The sequence below is a fragment of the Pristis pectinata genome, chromosome 1 (assembly GCF_009764475.1).
Source record: "Pristis pectinata isolate sPriPec2 chromosome 1, sPriPec2.1.pri, whole genome shotgun sequence".
In the NCBI taxonomy this organism is placed as follows: domain Eukaryota; kingdom Metazoa; phylum Chordata; class Chondrichthyes; order Rhinopristiformes; family Pristidae; genus Pristis; species Pristis pectinata.
In genome coordinates this window covers 42194689-42211548 of record NC_067405.1, presented here as the reverse complement: position 1 = coordinate 42211548, position 16860 = coordinate 42194689, and the positions used below count along the sequence as shown (strand labels likewise).

At 35.6% G+C, this 16860-nt stretch overlaps 1 protein-coding gene across 4 annotated transcripts in view; it reads left to right on the top strand.

Annotated features, from left to right (window-relative positions):
• The window catches only part of ccdc14 (coiled-coil domain containing 14), a 31734-nt gene extending 15878 nt beyond the window's left edge, over nucleotides 1-15856 (top strand). For 2 of the 4 annotated variants that reach the window (XM_052020583.1, XM_052020610.1), the window contains 8 exons: nucleotides 75-308; nucleotides 478-572; nucleotides 5560-6061; nucleotides 10107-10248; nucleotides 10723-10805; nucleotides 12148-12366; nucleotides 12449-12581; nucleotides 14740-15793. In XM_052020583.1, coding sequence (XP_051876543.1) covers nucleotides 75-308; nucleotides 478-572; nucleotides 5560-6061; nucleotides 10107-10248; nucleotides 10723-10805; nucleotides 12148-12366; nucleotides 12449-12581; nucleotides 14740-15694 — 2363 coding nt within the window. In that variant the 3' untranslated portion in view covers nucleotides 15695-15793. Of the gene's footprint in view, nucleotides 1-74; nucleotides 309-477; nucleotides 573-5559; nucleotides 6062-10106; nucleotides 10249-10722; nucleotides 10806-12147; nucleotides 12367-12448; nucleotides 12582-14739 lie in introns of all 4 variants that reach the window. The other 2 variants (XM_052020601.1, XM_052020592.1) reach the window with 2 other exon arrangements.
• The last annotated feature ends 1004 nt before the right edge of the window (nucleotides 15857-16860 follow it).

Below are 16860 nucleotides of genomic sequence, written 5' to 3'. Positions count from 1 at the left end.
TATTGTGTGTTCAATGTACATTTATGCTGCGGCCAACTTTGTTAGAGTCTGTAACTAATTTCTTTCCTAATTAGTTTCAGCACCAACATTCAAGGTGACACCTGACACAGCAGAAGTAAATGCGAAGAACACTGAGCATGTGTCAACAATTCAAGAGTTTAGAATTCCTTCAGGCCAACATTCTCCTCTTGTAGCTCAATGCCTTTCTGATCATGTAGAGACACAAATGAGTCTTCTAAATAGCCATGTTCCAGTAAATGCCTCCAATGGGATGCCAGCTAGACCTTGCAACACACCTTTGGACTCTGGTAAGCAACTGTTCCATGACTTTGTGATAAATGTAATAACAAAACTTAGTTTAGAATGGTCAGGAAATTTGTAAGTCTTGTTAGTGCATGCTTAGACAATTATAATCTCACTTTTTATTTGTATTTAAAGCAGTAGTAAACAAAAATAAAATGTAATATGTTTTTGTAGTATCTCATTCTGCTCCAACATTTAATTGTCGACTCACCACTTCTACACCAGCTATGTCTCCTAAGAATGCTGCTCATCCATTACTAGTTCAACATGTGAGTACATAATTACATCATTATACTTTTAATTCCTAACGTCTGCAACCGTAATGTAAGTGATTTTTAGAGCATATTGAAGTTTGTAAATTATAATATTGAAGCTTTTCAAAAAAACATGCACAATAATTCAATGATATTAGAACTGGTTATTTGTTATAATAATTCAATAGTGTTGACTAACCAGGCATATGTATAGTCTGCTAACATGCTTTTTGTTTTCTGCCTATTTCTTTTATCCCACTTTGATGTTTGATTTTAATTTTCCTTTTGCACTTATTTCAGATTTCTTTGTCCATCCAAACCTGTATTTCCTTTTTCTTTTAAACCTTGTCTTCCATCTTATTTTCCTTCTGTTCTGACTATCTTTGAGGTCATCAAGAATAAGAACCATTTCCTCAGCCAAACAATGCCTACAGAGCACAATTCTTCAGTCAATGAAATAATTGGGTATATGTTCTCATTTTAAATAATGTTTATGATAACATGCAAAAGGAAGGACTTGCTTCAGCCCTTGTGCACAATCCAAAACTAAAATGAGACTTGCTACAATGTAAAACAGCTGTTACTAACTATCTTATAAAGATAATCTGAACAGGATGCTTTCTTGTTTGATTAATGTTCTCCCTTGAATAAAACTTATTAGCAATTACAGTACAACTACTGGACTTGGTACTTGACACTGAGCTTCTTACATCAACTAGGCTAGTGCATTGCAAGTTGCTTTACTTTGTTCTTTCCACTAAACTTAAGGTTTCCTCCTCTCCTAGAATATCAAAGTGGCTCCTCTCCTGGAATATCAAAATGGCTCCTCTCCAAATTGTTCGTGACTTTCTGTTGAATTGTGGTAAAAGTAATTGTTGTTTCTTTCTCCATTCCATTTGTAGCCTTTGGAGAAAGTTGATGTATTTAACCAAGCCAAAGCTTTTCCAGAATGATTCAGCTTTGTGAGGCTGTATCTGCCTGGTTATGTTCTCTTCTATCCATTCACAGCCACAGATCACCTGTAAAAAGCTTGTCTCCCTATGGCGATACCAATACCTTTGTTGCATAAGGATTTACCTTGGTCGACTTCTATTTGTTCATCTATCCTTGGCAGTATCATTTGAATACAGTGATATTTGATACATGTGGCTGACTCCTAGTTCCACTTCACCACCACCGTTCTTGATCCCTCCAATGCCTTTAAATTGTCGCTGCTTGTCTAATGTTCATTACTAGTTGGGTAGAAATTTCCTCCAACCAGAAACGAAAACAAAATGTAAGAAAGACTCAGTAGGTCAAGCTTGATCTTTTAAAGTATTTCCATTGTAATCTATTTTTATTGCATATTTACAATATCTGCAGTATTTTGCTTTTGGACATCTCCAGCTGGATATTGGGAACATTGATGCCTTTACTTTAGGCCCTTATAACATACAGGCAACTCCCACATTACGGCCTTCCAGTTACGGAAATTTGCCGTTACAGAATTCACAAATCACTGCCTAACAATTTAAGATGCGGAATAAAATTCGTTCACAGAATTTGTGTATGGGGAAGAAAAGGTAGAAAATAAATACAATTTTTGTTTTCAACGCACTTCTTGACACACATACAGAACATGCAATGTTGCGATGGGGCCATTTTCTAGGAACACAACTCCTTCCTCCCACCCCCAATAGTTGGTGGCCTGTATTTAATTCCCTAGCTATTTTGTTTATCCCTCTTTCTTGCTTTTATATTGGATCAAGAGATGTTTCAACATATCCCTAACATCACTAAGACTGCCTATTTTGAGCTCTTTTACATCCCTTGTCTCTGCCCTGCCTCAACTTCTCTTCTACTAAGACCCCGATCCAAGCCTTTGTTACCTCTAAACTTGTCTAGTCCAACATATTTCTGTCCGTTTTCCCTCCTTTTACCCTCTATAAACATGCCAGGGTCATAATTGCGTTAAATCCCATTCACCCATATCATGACCTTAAAATTTCTGTCTTTGGTTCCAAATCCCTCAATGGTCTTGCCGTTCTGTCTCTGTAACATCCTTCAGCCATTTAAACTCCAAGATATCTGCACTCCTTTAATTCTGCCTTCATCATTATTTGAATTTAATTGATCTAACAATCCCAAATAATGCAGTTAAAGGATTTGGCTTAAATCTGGAGATAATTCTGGAGACTTCTGACTTACACATATTGGCCTTCATTTCTCTTATAGCCAGGAGGGCTGTATTGCTTAAATGGAAGGAAACTATTCCCCCTACTCATGCTCAATGGTTACGGGATGTTATGTCATATCTAAATTTAGAGAAGATCCGTTGCTCTATTTCTTTTTTGAACTACTTTCAAAACCACTAAATTGGTGCTAAATGTACAGATATTGGCCAATACTACTATGTCTTTCAGATGTTACTAAACAGCTTTGGTTTTGGTAGTGGGGTTAGATTTTTTTATAATAAAATTATTCCAACTTATATCAAATGATTTTTCTTTTGTTTATCAATATGAAGCATTGTGATTTCTTGTGTAGTTCAATACAATCTATTTTGTAACATTTTCTTTTTTTCCTTTGTTTCATGCATTTTGTACCTTATTTGAAATTAATAAAAATATTGACAAAGGGAGAATTTAATTGATCTATAATTAGCAGCCATGTTTTTAGCTGGCAGGGCCCTAATTCCTGGAAATCCTTCCCTAAATCTTACCAGTTCTCCGTTGCTTTTCTCCTTTAAGGCACTCTTTAAAACCTACCTCTGCTTAAGATTTTGGTAATTTGCCCTAACAGTTTCTCAAGTTTCTCAGTAACAATAAAAGCTCGTATATACAAGGTAATGTATTGGTGTGCAAAGAAAATTGGGTGAGTAACAGCAAATAGAGAAAGAAGCTTAAATAGGTCTTTTCTGAATGTGTGTGCGCTACAGGGCCTCAACATTTTATAATTATATAAATGACTTTGAAGGCCCTAAAGGTATGATTGTTAATTTTACTGTTGACAAGAGAGGTACAAAATCAAGTTGTGAAGGAGACATACGGTTATTACAAGGCACATAGATGGATTATGTGGATGGGCAGAATGTGGAAAAATGAAAAGTTGTCCATTTTGACAGGAAAAATATTTTAAAAATGTTAATAACTAGATTCATGAGAACTGAGATGCAGAGGGACCTTGGTATCCTTGTGAATGATTTGCAAAAGGCCAGTGTGCAGGTACAGCAGGTAATTAGGAAAGTTAATAGAAATGTTACCTAATTATTGCCAGGAGAATTGAATAAAAAGTAAGGAGGTTGTGTTTCATGCATATAGGGCATTGGTGAGACCAGATCAAGACAATTCTGTAGAGTTACTGGTACAGAGGTACATTGGAAGCAGTTCAGAGAAGGTAGACTAGACTAATAACTGGTTTGAGTGGATTGTATTATGAAGAAAAGTGGGACAGGCAAGTTTTGTATCTGATGGAGTTCAGAAGAGTGAGAAGACATTTGATTCAAACATAAGATCCTGAGGGATGTTGACAGGATGGATATGCAGAGAATATTTCCTCTTTGGGAAGAATCTGGAAATTGAAGTCACTTTTTTTTCTGGAAAAAAAAATGATCACCCATTTAACACAGATGAGATTTAAATTCTTTGAGGGTCATGACTCTTTGGGACCATCCTTGAAGAAGAGGGTTGCATTGACTACTTTTAAGGCAGAATTAGACTCTCTACGAGATAGAGGATGTAAGGTTACTATGGGTGGAGAGGAATGCAAAGTTGAGGTTACAACTAGATCAGTCATCCCAGTAGATCACCTAGCAAACTTGAGGGGTCAAGTGGCATACTCCTGTTCCTCATTTATATGTTCTTAATACATTTTGCTTGATAACATTTCATAGACGTACCTTAAATGTTTTACTGCTGTTAAAGCTATTTTTGTTTTGTTATTGTTGATGGCAACAACTAGGGAAGCAGATTTTAGTTGATACAAGAGACTGTGGCTGCTGTAATTTGAAGCAAAAAACAAGCTGCTGGAGAAATTCAGCAAGTTGGGTAGCATTCTACTGCAAACTGTTTTGTGTTGTGCTGTTTGAATTCAAGAAAACTTATTCATATCTTCAAAGTTTATTACTTGTAATAATTGGGTTACAGAGTAAATAAAAATGGTACTGAAACTGCATAGTCAAATGGTGATGTATGTTGTTGTCATTTTATTTTGCTCCTCTTACCACTTGTGGCTATTGGTAGTTTTGCTTACTTGAACAGGGATTCCATTTTCTATTCATTTTAGAGTGTCAGTGTTGTCAGAAAAGTCAGCATTTATTGCTAATCTCTAATTGTCTTTGAGAAAGTTGTTCACCTGTTGCTTTTGCATTTATTGGTGGTAGAAAATGCAGGTTTAGCAGTGCTTTCAAAGAAGCCTTTTCAAGTTACTGCAGTGAAATTTGTAGATAGTATGCCACTGGTGTTGGAGAGAATGAATATTTAGTGTAGTAGATGGGGTGTTAGTCAAACAGCTGCTTTAGCCTGTGTGAAGAGTATTCCATCAAACTCCCGAGTTGTGGATGGCAGAAAGTAATTTTGTGCTATTTCTTGTTAACACTTCCCACTTTTTAGTTTCTGCTTAGCACCCCCCAGTGGCAGAAACTGCATACCACGGGAACAAATACAGAAATTTCCTTGGTGGTCAGGTGGGGGATTAGGGGGTAAACTAAACTTAGGCAGAGTGATCCCAAAAAGAGCCACAAGGATAATCCAAAGTGGCCACTTAAATATTTTGGGTGAACTATTGGTGTTTCCACAAGCAGCTCTCCTGTTATTTCATGGCTTTTACCCTTTTAGCAATGGCCACTAATAAATCCTATGAAGAGGGAGGATAACTAAAGCAGGTCAATTATTAATGCAGGAGAGCTCCTCTTGATCTTGTGTTAAGATCTTAAATGACTGTAACTATAATTCCTATGTTAAAACTGCTTTCATATCACCATCTTGCTTTTCAATCACAATTTAATTTTTCCATTTTTCTGTAGCAGAATATTTCCGGTAACACTTGCAATCAACCTGTTTCTCAAAAAGGATTGAACTTTCTGCCAGCCTGTTCAATTTCAGCTACCCTTGCCCCTACTGTGACAACATGTACTTTGGCTCATCTGGTTTGTGACAGTGGTGATGGAAGACACATCTTGAATAACCAAGGCCCACAACAATGGAAGGAACAAGAACAACCAAAGTGTATCCAATGCTACAAAACCCAAATGGAGCAGCAAGGGAAAGAGCCCCATCATGTGGCTCAGAAAGCACAGATGCAATCACAAGAGAATAACAAATCAGACGTTGAGCACACTGATGAGATTACAGTTGAAGAAGTTCACATCAATTTACTGGATGTTACACCAGTAAAGGACACTATTGGCCAGAGCAATTTTGCCATTCATGCAAGATCAAAGAAACAAAGTCCTGACAAAACAGCCAAGAAAGTTAAAACTGTCAGATATCTTCTGAGTGAACTTAAGGCTCTGGTTGCTGATCAAGGTAGTCACAGTAAATGTTTTGATTAACATTTTGAGAAGTAGAGTATATATTACTTACTCACTCGATCCATTAGCTCAATGCTGCACTACAGCTTGGCTCTAGTCAGTGCAAGTGGAGCTACAGTGTTATAGAGAGATACAGCAAGGAAATGAGCTCCTTGGCCCACCAATTCCATGCCAACCATCAACCACCCATTAATGTACTAATCCTACATTAATCCCATTTTCTTTGTAAGAGCATTAAGCTTTATCAAATGTTGATCACTAGCTGTGTTTGATTACCAAAGTGAAATTTTATTCCTTGTCTAAGCTTTAAGCAGTTATCGACACAATTATAAATGTTTCTCCCTGTGGATTCTAATCTAAACTTGACTGTGAAAACTACAATGAAATGCCAATAGTCTTCTTAAATTCATGTTAACTTCAGCGTGAGTTCAAAAATAATTACAAAAACAAAATACTACAGATGTTGGAAATCTGAAATTAGAACAAAAAATGCTGGCATGCTGATGAAAGATTACCAACTTAAAATGAGAACTTTTTCTCTCTCCATTAATGCTGCCTGACCTGACAATTTCCAGCACATTCTGAAGTTACAAAATACAATGATTTTGTACAATTACTCCAAAAATTTATTTGAACTAATTAGAGAATACAAAACTATATAAGAATATGTTTCAACTTTGCCCCCCTTCAATCAAAGATTTATCTACTGATTAAAATATATAGTAAGACATGCCTTTGCATTAAAAGAAAATGTATATTTACTGTGGACTCCTTCGTTTGGTTTAAATATCAGAATCACGTTGAAACAATGCAAAACACTCCTTCGGAATACTAAATGTAGAAATTGTGACTGGGGAATTGGGTAAAGTGGGGAAAATAATTGTCTGTATCTTAAATTGGAGTTGAATTATTAGGAAGTGCCGTTGGCTATGATCCAAATCAAGAATTTGAAAAGCAGGGAAACAATGAAAATATTAAATTTATAATTGATTGGTGAGTTATTGTAGTTTTTCTCTTACAATATACAAAGGGTTCACTCTAAATGATCTGCTGTAAAAGGTGTAATTAAAATTGGCATTTTATAACTAGTTGTTGGGGGGGAGAGAGGGGGGTTCAGGTGAGGGAAAATATCACAAGTTAGGGAAAGGAGATGGTGGTAGTGCAGAATGATAAAATGGATACAATTAACCAGAGACAGAGTACAAATATAAGAGAACATCTGTAAATGGAGTCAGAATTGGGGAAAAACAATTAAAAAGACAAATAAAAAATTCTATCTGAATGCACACATCATTCCTATGATTATAATTTAATTGATTGAATAAATAGAAATAAATGGGTATGAACTCTTAGCCATTGCAGAGATGTGGTGTAAGGTGACCAAGTGGAACTGGATATTTCAGATTACTTGACTTAACATTTTGGAAACCTGGGCAGAAAGGAAAAGGAGTTGTGGTTGTTCTGTACAGCAATAAGAGATTATCTTAACTTGGAAGATCAAGTTGTAGAATCACTTTAGTTGGAGAAAAACAGCAAGAAAAAGGAGTCAAAACTATGTAATGTATAGGTCTCCTAAACACAACTACATCATTGGTTAGAGTATAAAACAAAGAAGAGAGTACTTCACTGAACAAATCAAATTAGCAAAGTACCCTTGATGACAAGTTCAAAATGAGGAAAATTAGAACATTTTCTTAGGAGAATAGGTTGTGAAATGAGCTGTGACACAGGCTATTTTAGATTTGATCATGCATAATGAGACGGGATCAATGAATTTCATAATAAAAGATCCTCTGAGGAGGAGACAGAATTTAAGCTTCAGCTTGAAAATGGGAAACTTCTGGCCTAAAATAGGTGTCTTTAACTTGAAGACAATCATAAATATACAAAGGCAAAATTGGTTGCAATGGAATATTAATAAAATTGTAAGACAAACATCTATTCCATTTTGAAATAAGGCTCCACGAGAAAGATAATCCATCTATCACAAACTAAAGGACAAATTGCTCCACCATTCATCAAGGTGGCTTATTGTCTACCTCCATTCCCTTTCTCTCCTCCAATCTATTTGACTTGATTTCCTTAATATCCAAAATCTAGCAATCTCTGGAAGAATTCAGTAACTGAGTCCCTACAGCCTTTTCAGTGCAGAGAATTCTAAAGATTTGCCACGTACTCCTGAGTTTGGGGCGGGGGATTCTTAGTCACTATAGAGCTGTCAAGCCCTGTCTGAATTTTGTAATTTTCAATGAAATCGCCTCTCATTCTTCTAAACTCTGAAGACTACAGGCTTAGTCTGACATACCATCCCTGGAACTGGTCTAGTAAATGTTCATTGCACTTGCTCTATGGAAAATATGTATTTTTTTGGGTAGAAGACCAAAACTGTACACAATACTCCAGCTGTAGAATCCCCAAGGCCCTGTATTATTGCAATAAGGCATCTTTATTCCTGCACACAAATCCCCTCAAAATAGATATCAACATTTTACTTTCCTTCTTATTTGCTTGATGCACTTGTATGTTCCTCAGATTGCTAGGTCCCTTTGAACATAAACTTTTCCCAGTCTGAGACCATTTACAAAAAATAGTCTGTTCTGAATTAGCTGTTCTCGCACTTTTCCACATTCCACCTGCCATGTTGTTGCTCATTCAGCTTGTCTATATTCCCTTGAAGCCTCTTTATAGATTCCTCTCTACTTGCAATCCTACCTAATTTTGTATCAAGAGCAAACTTGGAAATATGACATTTGGTCCTCTCAGCCAATTTGTTGATATAGATTGTAAATATCTGGCACTGATCCCTGAATTACAGCCTGCCAACCTGAGGAAATACCTGTTTATTTCCACTTTTTGCTTACTGCCTGTTAAATAACTCTCAATCCATTGCTGTTATATGACCTTCAATTCCAAGTTCACTAACTTTGTTGACCAACCTATGATGGGCCTCATTAAAGGCCATCTGAAAATCCATCTCATCCATTTGTTCCCCCTTATCCTCAAAATACTTCAATAAATTAGACAAACAATATATACAATTCATGAATCCACGCTGATTCTGCTCAATCCTATTATTATTTTCTAGGTGTTCTGTTGTTATATTCTTCAATTTAGATTATAACCTTCCAGAAGTTAAGGATGTTATCACATTGAAAAAGGCATAGAATGTTGTGAAAGTTATTGGTCGGCCAGAAAATTGGGAAAATTTTAGATGAAGAGAATAAATTGAGAATAGGCGAGCAGAAAATACAAAAACAGACAGTAGGAGCTTCTACAAGTATGTAAAATGTGAGTAGCAAAGGTAACATTGGTCTTTTAAAGGATGAGCCTGGGGAATTAATGGTGGGACACAAGGAAGTGGAAGACTGTTTAAACAAATATTTTTTCTGTCCTCACAGTGGAAAGCATTCATTGCGTCTCAGTAAAAGAAAATCCGGGGGCAAAGGGAAGAAGGAACTTTAAAACTAATTGAACTGAAGGTTGTTGTCCCCTGGATCTAATGAATTGAATCCTGGGGCCTTAAAGGAAGTGGTTATAGAGATAATGGATGAATTGATTGTGATCATCAAACATTCTTGATTTGGGAAAGGTCCCAGCAGTTTGGAAGGGAAGTAGAATATATAAAAATTAGTCTATTATTTAAAAAAAATATGCTGGAATGCATTAAGTAATAGGATGTCATTTAGAAAGTCAAGATGGTTTTACAAAAGGAAAATTTGTGTTTGTCAAATTTATTAATTCTCTGAGGATAATAACAAGCAGAATGGATAAAGGGCGAGCAGCAGGTATAAAGTGTTGGGATTTCCAGAAGGCATTTCAAAAGCTGCTACATAAAGGATTACTGCAGAAGGTCAGAGCTTATGGCATTGGGAATAATATACAAAAATAGATGATTAACTGGCAAACAAAAATCAGTGACAATAATAAAATAAACATTTAAATAATGATCAATTGCATTGCATGTAAGTGAATGTTGTGGGTTAAATAGTAATGCAAAATAATATAACGGGGTTTGTGAAATATTGTTTTTCTGTTGGCAGATGACTCTGAAGTTCTCAGGTTGATAATGGAGCTGGAGGATAGCATCTCTCTACTGCCAACTGTGATTGGAAGCACTAACATACAAGCAGAAATTGCAATGAGTCTTCAACCTCTACGCAGTGAGAATGCACAACTTCGCAGGTCAATAGTATTTCATTCCTTACGTCTGCTTTGAACTACTTTTCTTGAAAATCGAGACAAAATGAGAGCCAAATTAAGAATTACAAGCAATAAACATCGCATTTCAAGATTCACAATAAGACATGTTACTAAATAAATGTGGTTTGTTACTGGAGTTTTTTAATCAAATAAATGTGTGGTGTCCATTCATTCTTGATAGGGTTGTGGGAGAAGAATCTAAACGTTGGAACTTACCGTAAATTTACATCCTAATAACGTTTTAAAATGCTGTCTTTATTTTTGTCTACAATGCATCATTGGTTTCAGGTCATGGGAAATTCAAAAGACAGTCTTCAACAGTGGTAACTAGTTTTTGTTGAACTGAAATCTCTCTAACCTTTCAGCTTTTATTTACAGTAGCTTAGTTTTAATATAAGTTGTTGTAGATCTGATTTTTAGTTCCCAAATTATTTTTCGATGTTATAAATTTTGCAGACGGTTAAGAATAGTCAACCAACAACTTCGAGAACGAGAAAAAGCTGAAAAAGATTCCAGATCTACAGATTGCAACTTTGAAGGTATTTGACTTTCAAATAAAATGTGCATAACATAATTCATTACAGCCTAAAACTTTGCACTGAATCCAGGTAAATATATAATTTTAAAAGGAAATAATCTTTAACTTTAAAAATATTGCCAATGTTTCAGAATTAACTTCTTGATTTCCTTTCAAATGCTGTTCTTGGGAAAAGAGTGGAAAAAAAAATGTAAAAAGAAAAGCATGCCAATAAGTTATAGTTTTCTTGATAATTTCACTGTTAGTTTCTCAGTAGCCTTGTTCAATTGAAGTCCTGTCACATTATTGACAAATGTATTTGATTAACAAATCAAATAAATGTGATTAAGCAGTTGTTCCTGTATAATATCCACATTTTGCAAGCATGTTCTTAAAATGCATGGTTGTCTTTGTAAAGTATATTTTCAGTAGTGTTTTATTCAAGTAAAAGTTTAGAAAAAGGAAACTTTTTTTCAACTAGATCTTCATGGTTTCTTTTCTAGTTTTTATTGATTAAAACTGAAACCTTCAAGCATTAATTGATTTTTCACCTACTGGGAGAAAAGTACATTTGTAGCATTTAAGATTTGTGGTTGAATTAGCAACAATAATATCTGAAACCATATTCAATCATTTGTATACAAGTAAATTCAGGATATAATCAACTTGATCAATTCCTTTCCCATTTCCATTACTTCTTTTATCAGGGGTATTTATTCACATCTAAGAGCTAATTTGCAATCTGCTACAAGTGCTATTCTAAAGTTTTCCATGACAGTACAACAAGCTGTATACTTTTCAAAATACTTGTAACCATTTGCCATGTTTCGACTTGGTCAACAACCTTGATTTAAAGTTATTAAAATAATAAATAGTAACTTATCTTATGCTGGTGTTTTGTTTTATAAACTTGGGCAAATTGGAATGCCAGTGCTGGATTGGTGCTTTTTAAAAATTGAATTGCAGAAATATTTGTAAAAGGGAATTGGTAAATTGGGAAACAATCTAGTATCAATTAAGGTACCATGTTGTTTATTCCTATTCTGTTACTTTGATTTTGACACTTACTAAGTGTCTTGGAGATGAAACTAGTCTTTGACTGGCTGTTGATTCACTGTCATCCAGTCATACTATTCTCAACCTTCAACCAAGTTCCTTTTGCATTCATTGGGTGTAGTATGAGTTTGTTAATCTGCTGTGCCAATCAATAAGACCATGGCTGATCTTTTATTTCAGGACCACTCTCTAGTAGAACCTCATATTTCCTGATTTCCCTTAATATCCAAAAAGTCATCTAAATAGCAAAAGAAACAGAAGGCCAGTTCCACCCTCTTTACCTCTGGATATTTTTGCAATTTTTACAGTGATCTCCCTTCAGTCCATGAATACAACATTGCAGGCCCAGCTGAGAGAGTCATTGAAAGGTCTTGAGTCTTTGCAAAGGAAAAATGAAGAGTTACTAAATGTGATAGGCAGTCAAAGAGAGCAGAACAAGCAATTACTCCGGCAGGTGCAAGGGAAAGAACAGGATCTGTTCCAGAGTAGACAACAGTGTGAGATGGACACAACTCGAGTCAAAATGGGTAAGTCAGAAATACTTTGGTTAGAGTTCTCTGAATACAAGCAGATGAGGGACTTTAATTTTTGTTGGTGCTCCTTCTCCAGAAGTAGATGAAGCCTTAACCAAAATGAGGAAAATTCAACTAAAACTGGAGGCATCTGAGAAAGAAAATCAAATCTTGGAAATAACATTACGTCAACGTGATGCAGAAGTGATCAGGTTGCGTGAACTAACCAGGTAACACAGAGGACTTCTGTCAGTGATTTTGAAACTTCACATTCTTCCTTCTCTATTCAGCCCCTTTATATAATTAGCAAAGGATTTCTGTAAAACTTCGTGTTGTACCAATTTAAAAATAAGATTTAAACATTTTAATCTAGAGCCGAGCCTTTGAGTTTTAGTCTTTTATCTTTTCCAGTTTTGAATCTAGCCCTGTGAATTTTAGAATCTATGAATTTTAGTTGAAATAACTAAAGTGATTTTTTTTGGAGGAGGAGAAGTAGTGGGGAGGCAGTTCCTTATGGATGAATATTTTCCCCATCTGGTTAAATTAATGCTAATATTTGCAATCATAAATGGTCAGATCATTAGCTGATGTAATATTATTGGGCAGCAAGAGATATTCTTTTGTTAAGGCACAGAGGCAATAACAAGGAGTACATTTCCCAGTGTATGTTTATAATACCCACAAGGGTTATTTTTTACAATATAAATGGGTATAAGTCTACTTACAACCTTTAAATTCCAACATCATTTCTTCCTCCCTAGTAGCTGTTCCTTAGTAATAACTCTGGCATTGGTAGATTTAAACTTAAGCAATGACTGCCTTTTCATTATTAACAACATCACAGGATTTGAGTATGCTGTATCATATTTGATTAGAGGATGAAAGAATTTGTAGTTCAAATTTTGAGGAGAAAAATCAAATTTGGATATTTTTCAGTCTTATTTTTTGGGCCACTCCACGTTAAACCCCATATTGCCACAGAAGGCCCTTTCAATACACAGGGCCTCATCACATGAAATCTGTTTCCACAATTCCCCACTAGGAGGATTGCCAGAGTTAAACATTTATTTAAACCAAGGTCAGTGGCAAGCTGAGAATGCACACTGCAATATCTTACCATGGTGTTTACATTTGTCCAAACTTCATAATTAAGTTTTGAAATATGATATGTTTAGCAAATAAACATCAGTAATTATAACTGGTTGAACCTTGGTTATGAGCAATTCAGAGCAATAAGGTGAAAACCAACTTTGTGGAGTGCTTAAGTGAAACAAAGTTTAATTGAGAGGCAAGCAGATTTTAATATCTCTATAGCTCTCTCATTAAAATGGGGTTTAGGAGGTCAGAGAACCATTAATCAGAGGCTATTGCAGATGGCCTGACACTATTTGGAGTACTATGTACTGCTGTTCCAGTAACCATATTACATGAATGATCTCCAAGCATTAGAAGAGGTGAACAAGAATGAAATTGAATAATAAACACCTTGAGAACAGATGACAAAATATGGAAATATTTCTTTTATTAAAGTACTCGAGATTGAGACATGCATCTGTTTGCTCGAGGCACAAATCTTTAAAATCCAAGGGCAAAGCCTTAATCTCAAGAGGGAGCATGAAAGAGTTTAGACTATTATTTTACACCACTTAAATTGCTATTAGCTGATTGTGCCAGAACATCTCATTTCACTTGGATAGTTCGCAATTCAATGGTGTGAACAGTGAATTTTCCAATTTCAATAACCCACACCTGTGGTGTTCTTCTCTCACACACACCTACCAGTTCACCTAGTTTTCTTCTTTGTCTTCACCTTGCCTATCCCTACCTGGTTCCAACTGCTTATCTCCTCGCCATCTGGTTCTATCTATCACCTACCAGCCTCTGTATGACTCCTCCCCCACTTAGTTTCATCTACCCATCATTCCTTCCCCATGTGGCCCCACCCCTCCCTCATACTGCTGGCATTGCCAGCAACATCCAGACCCCAAAAGGTGAATAAAGATTAATCAGATGCTTTGTAACTGCACAGCTTCTGTTCTGTGCTTCAAGAAAAACTTTTAGATGAGTTGATTAATACTTTGTGCTGATAAGGAGAAAGTCTGATGAGAGGAGACCAATCTTGTAAATTAAACCTTTCAAATGTTAAACAAATACAGAACAAGTCCATGGATTAAAGCTTGCTTCGGAATTGGTTTATCCAAATTTTCTGCAAGAGCTTGTAGGAGAATTCTCTGCACAAGTTTTATTCGGTTCTTAGCAGATAGAGGTACCCTACATTGAAGTTATAATCTTAATATACTTTTAATAGCAACTGTTTTGATTATGTGGTATTTTTACACCTGATGGGAAACTGTGATTAATTCATTATATGGTTTGGCTGTTCAACAGAACTTTGCAAGGCAGTATGGAAAAACTTCTTTCTGACCTTAGTATGGATTTTGTGAAGCCTAAGTCCAGACTGACCAGAAACCTCCTTCAAGAATATGAAAAGCATCTTCAAGATGATCCTGGCTTGAGCTCTGTGGCAGCTTATCTTAAAAATCTGAACACTAATTCTGTCCATGACACACATGCTTTATCATTGCTGTATAAAGTACCTGAATCTGAACAGTGCAACACACCTGTTCAACCCAATTTAACTGCTGTAGCAACCAGAATATCTCAAAATAATGGCCTGTCAGAAAAGTCTTCGCCCTCAAGTTTTTCTAGGTATAGTGCACAGACTGAATGTCATAATATAAAGCATGAAGACTCAAATCTGGATGAAACCACTTACATTCCATTAGTTGGCAATGCATCCAAGCAAGGCAATGAACCAGTGAGGAGGGAATGTATACCAGTGCAATCATCTACTACATTAAATATGTTGCATTATGATAGTGGAGATTCATGTAATGGACTGGTAGTAATGCCATGCCATGATGAGTTGGAAAAGCCAGAGGTGATTGCTGAAGAAATACCCATCACTGATAAGCTGAAGGAAAAGACAGTACCGAGAGAGTGTTCATCAGAAATGGGAGTATCAAAAAATAATCACGTCCCAATGAGGCCTTTGGACAATATTGTTGGCCTTTCCAAATCCAATTTTGATGCATGTACTACTTCAGCACTGAGAAGTGGGCCACAATTACAGACAGACACTGTTTCAGCAGTTGATTCAAGTTTCTCAAGTATTGATTATAGATACCAAAAATCTAATTGTAGCATGTCATCGTTTTCTTCATTTAATTCTTGGGATGAGCAAAATTTCAGGAATAGTTTAGCAGCCCTGGATGCTAATATTGCAAGATTACAAAAGAGCTTACAGGTTGATATTGAAATAAATCGACCTCAAAATATTTAGTGTATATAAAATGTATATTTATGCAATGAATGGCTCTTGTATTAGACAGGTTTTTAATAATTTTACCAATTTTTTTGCAATCATGAATGTTTTGGGGGATTTTTGTAATTAAAGAAACAGATTTTCTGAAATTAAAATTTAATGTTTTTGGAATTCAGAGCTAAAGGTTTTCAATTTAAGTCCTTTTAATTCTTGTATTTCTCAGTCAAAAAAATAACTGATTTTATAGTTATAATGATGGAAACTGTCTGCATTCACCATGATTTCTAAAGGTATGGATGTGTGCAGTTTAATATGGAAATGTGACCATTGCTGCCAGTGATTCCCTACTTCTACACAAAGCAAGATTTTTTTTCCTGCATCTTTCTCCAGCTAATTCAAATGAATTAATTACTTCATGAATAAATTTGCTTAAAATTGTTTTAATACTTGAGGTACAGGGACATACATAAAAAAAATACTTGCTATAATGAACTGAAGGGATTTTTTTAATTTTAGTTTTTACTGCATCACATGTAAAATTCTGGTCTTTGTTTCCTGATCTAAACATCTTTGAATTCTTCAGTGTGATTGGCTTTAATACTGATCACGTGGGTGGTAATAACCTGTACAGCAAACATGTCAGCAACACACGTTGCAAAAAAAAGGCGAAAGTAACATGGAGGTCGATTATTAGAAAATATGTAACTTGCCAGATCATGCATCTTGGGCCAGCTTTTTCAAACCAAGTGAATACAGAACTTCATCACTGATTGCAAAATCCAGGCCACAAAATGAGGGTTTCATACTTTTACCACTTAATTCCTATTGAAGACTTGGGTGACTAACCAGTTTCTACCTCACTACCATGTTACTTTACCAGTATAACCCTCTAGACATGCAACTTTCAAACTGGAGATTAAGCTTGCCACAGTTGTATACCTTTAATGCAGTGCACCACTTTCTTAGCTGTTCAACCCTTTTTTTAAATATATAACTGCTGATGTAGTCAGAATTGTACAGTATAGAAACAGGCTTTTTGGCCTACCACAATACCCATCTATACTAATACCACTTGTCTGCATTAATTATATATCCCTCTACGCCTTGTTCAGTCAACTACCTATCTAGATGCTTCTTAAATGTTGTTACTGTTCCTGCTTTTACCACGTTGTCTGTCAGCTCAG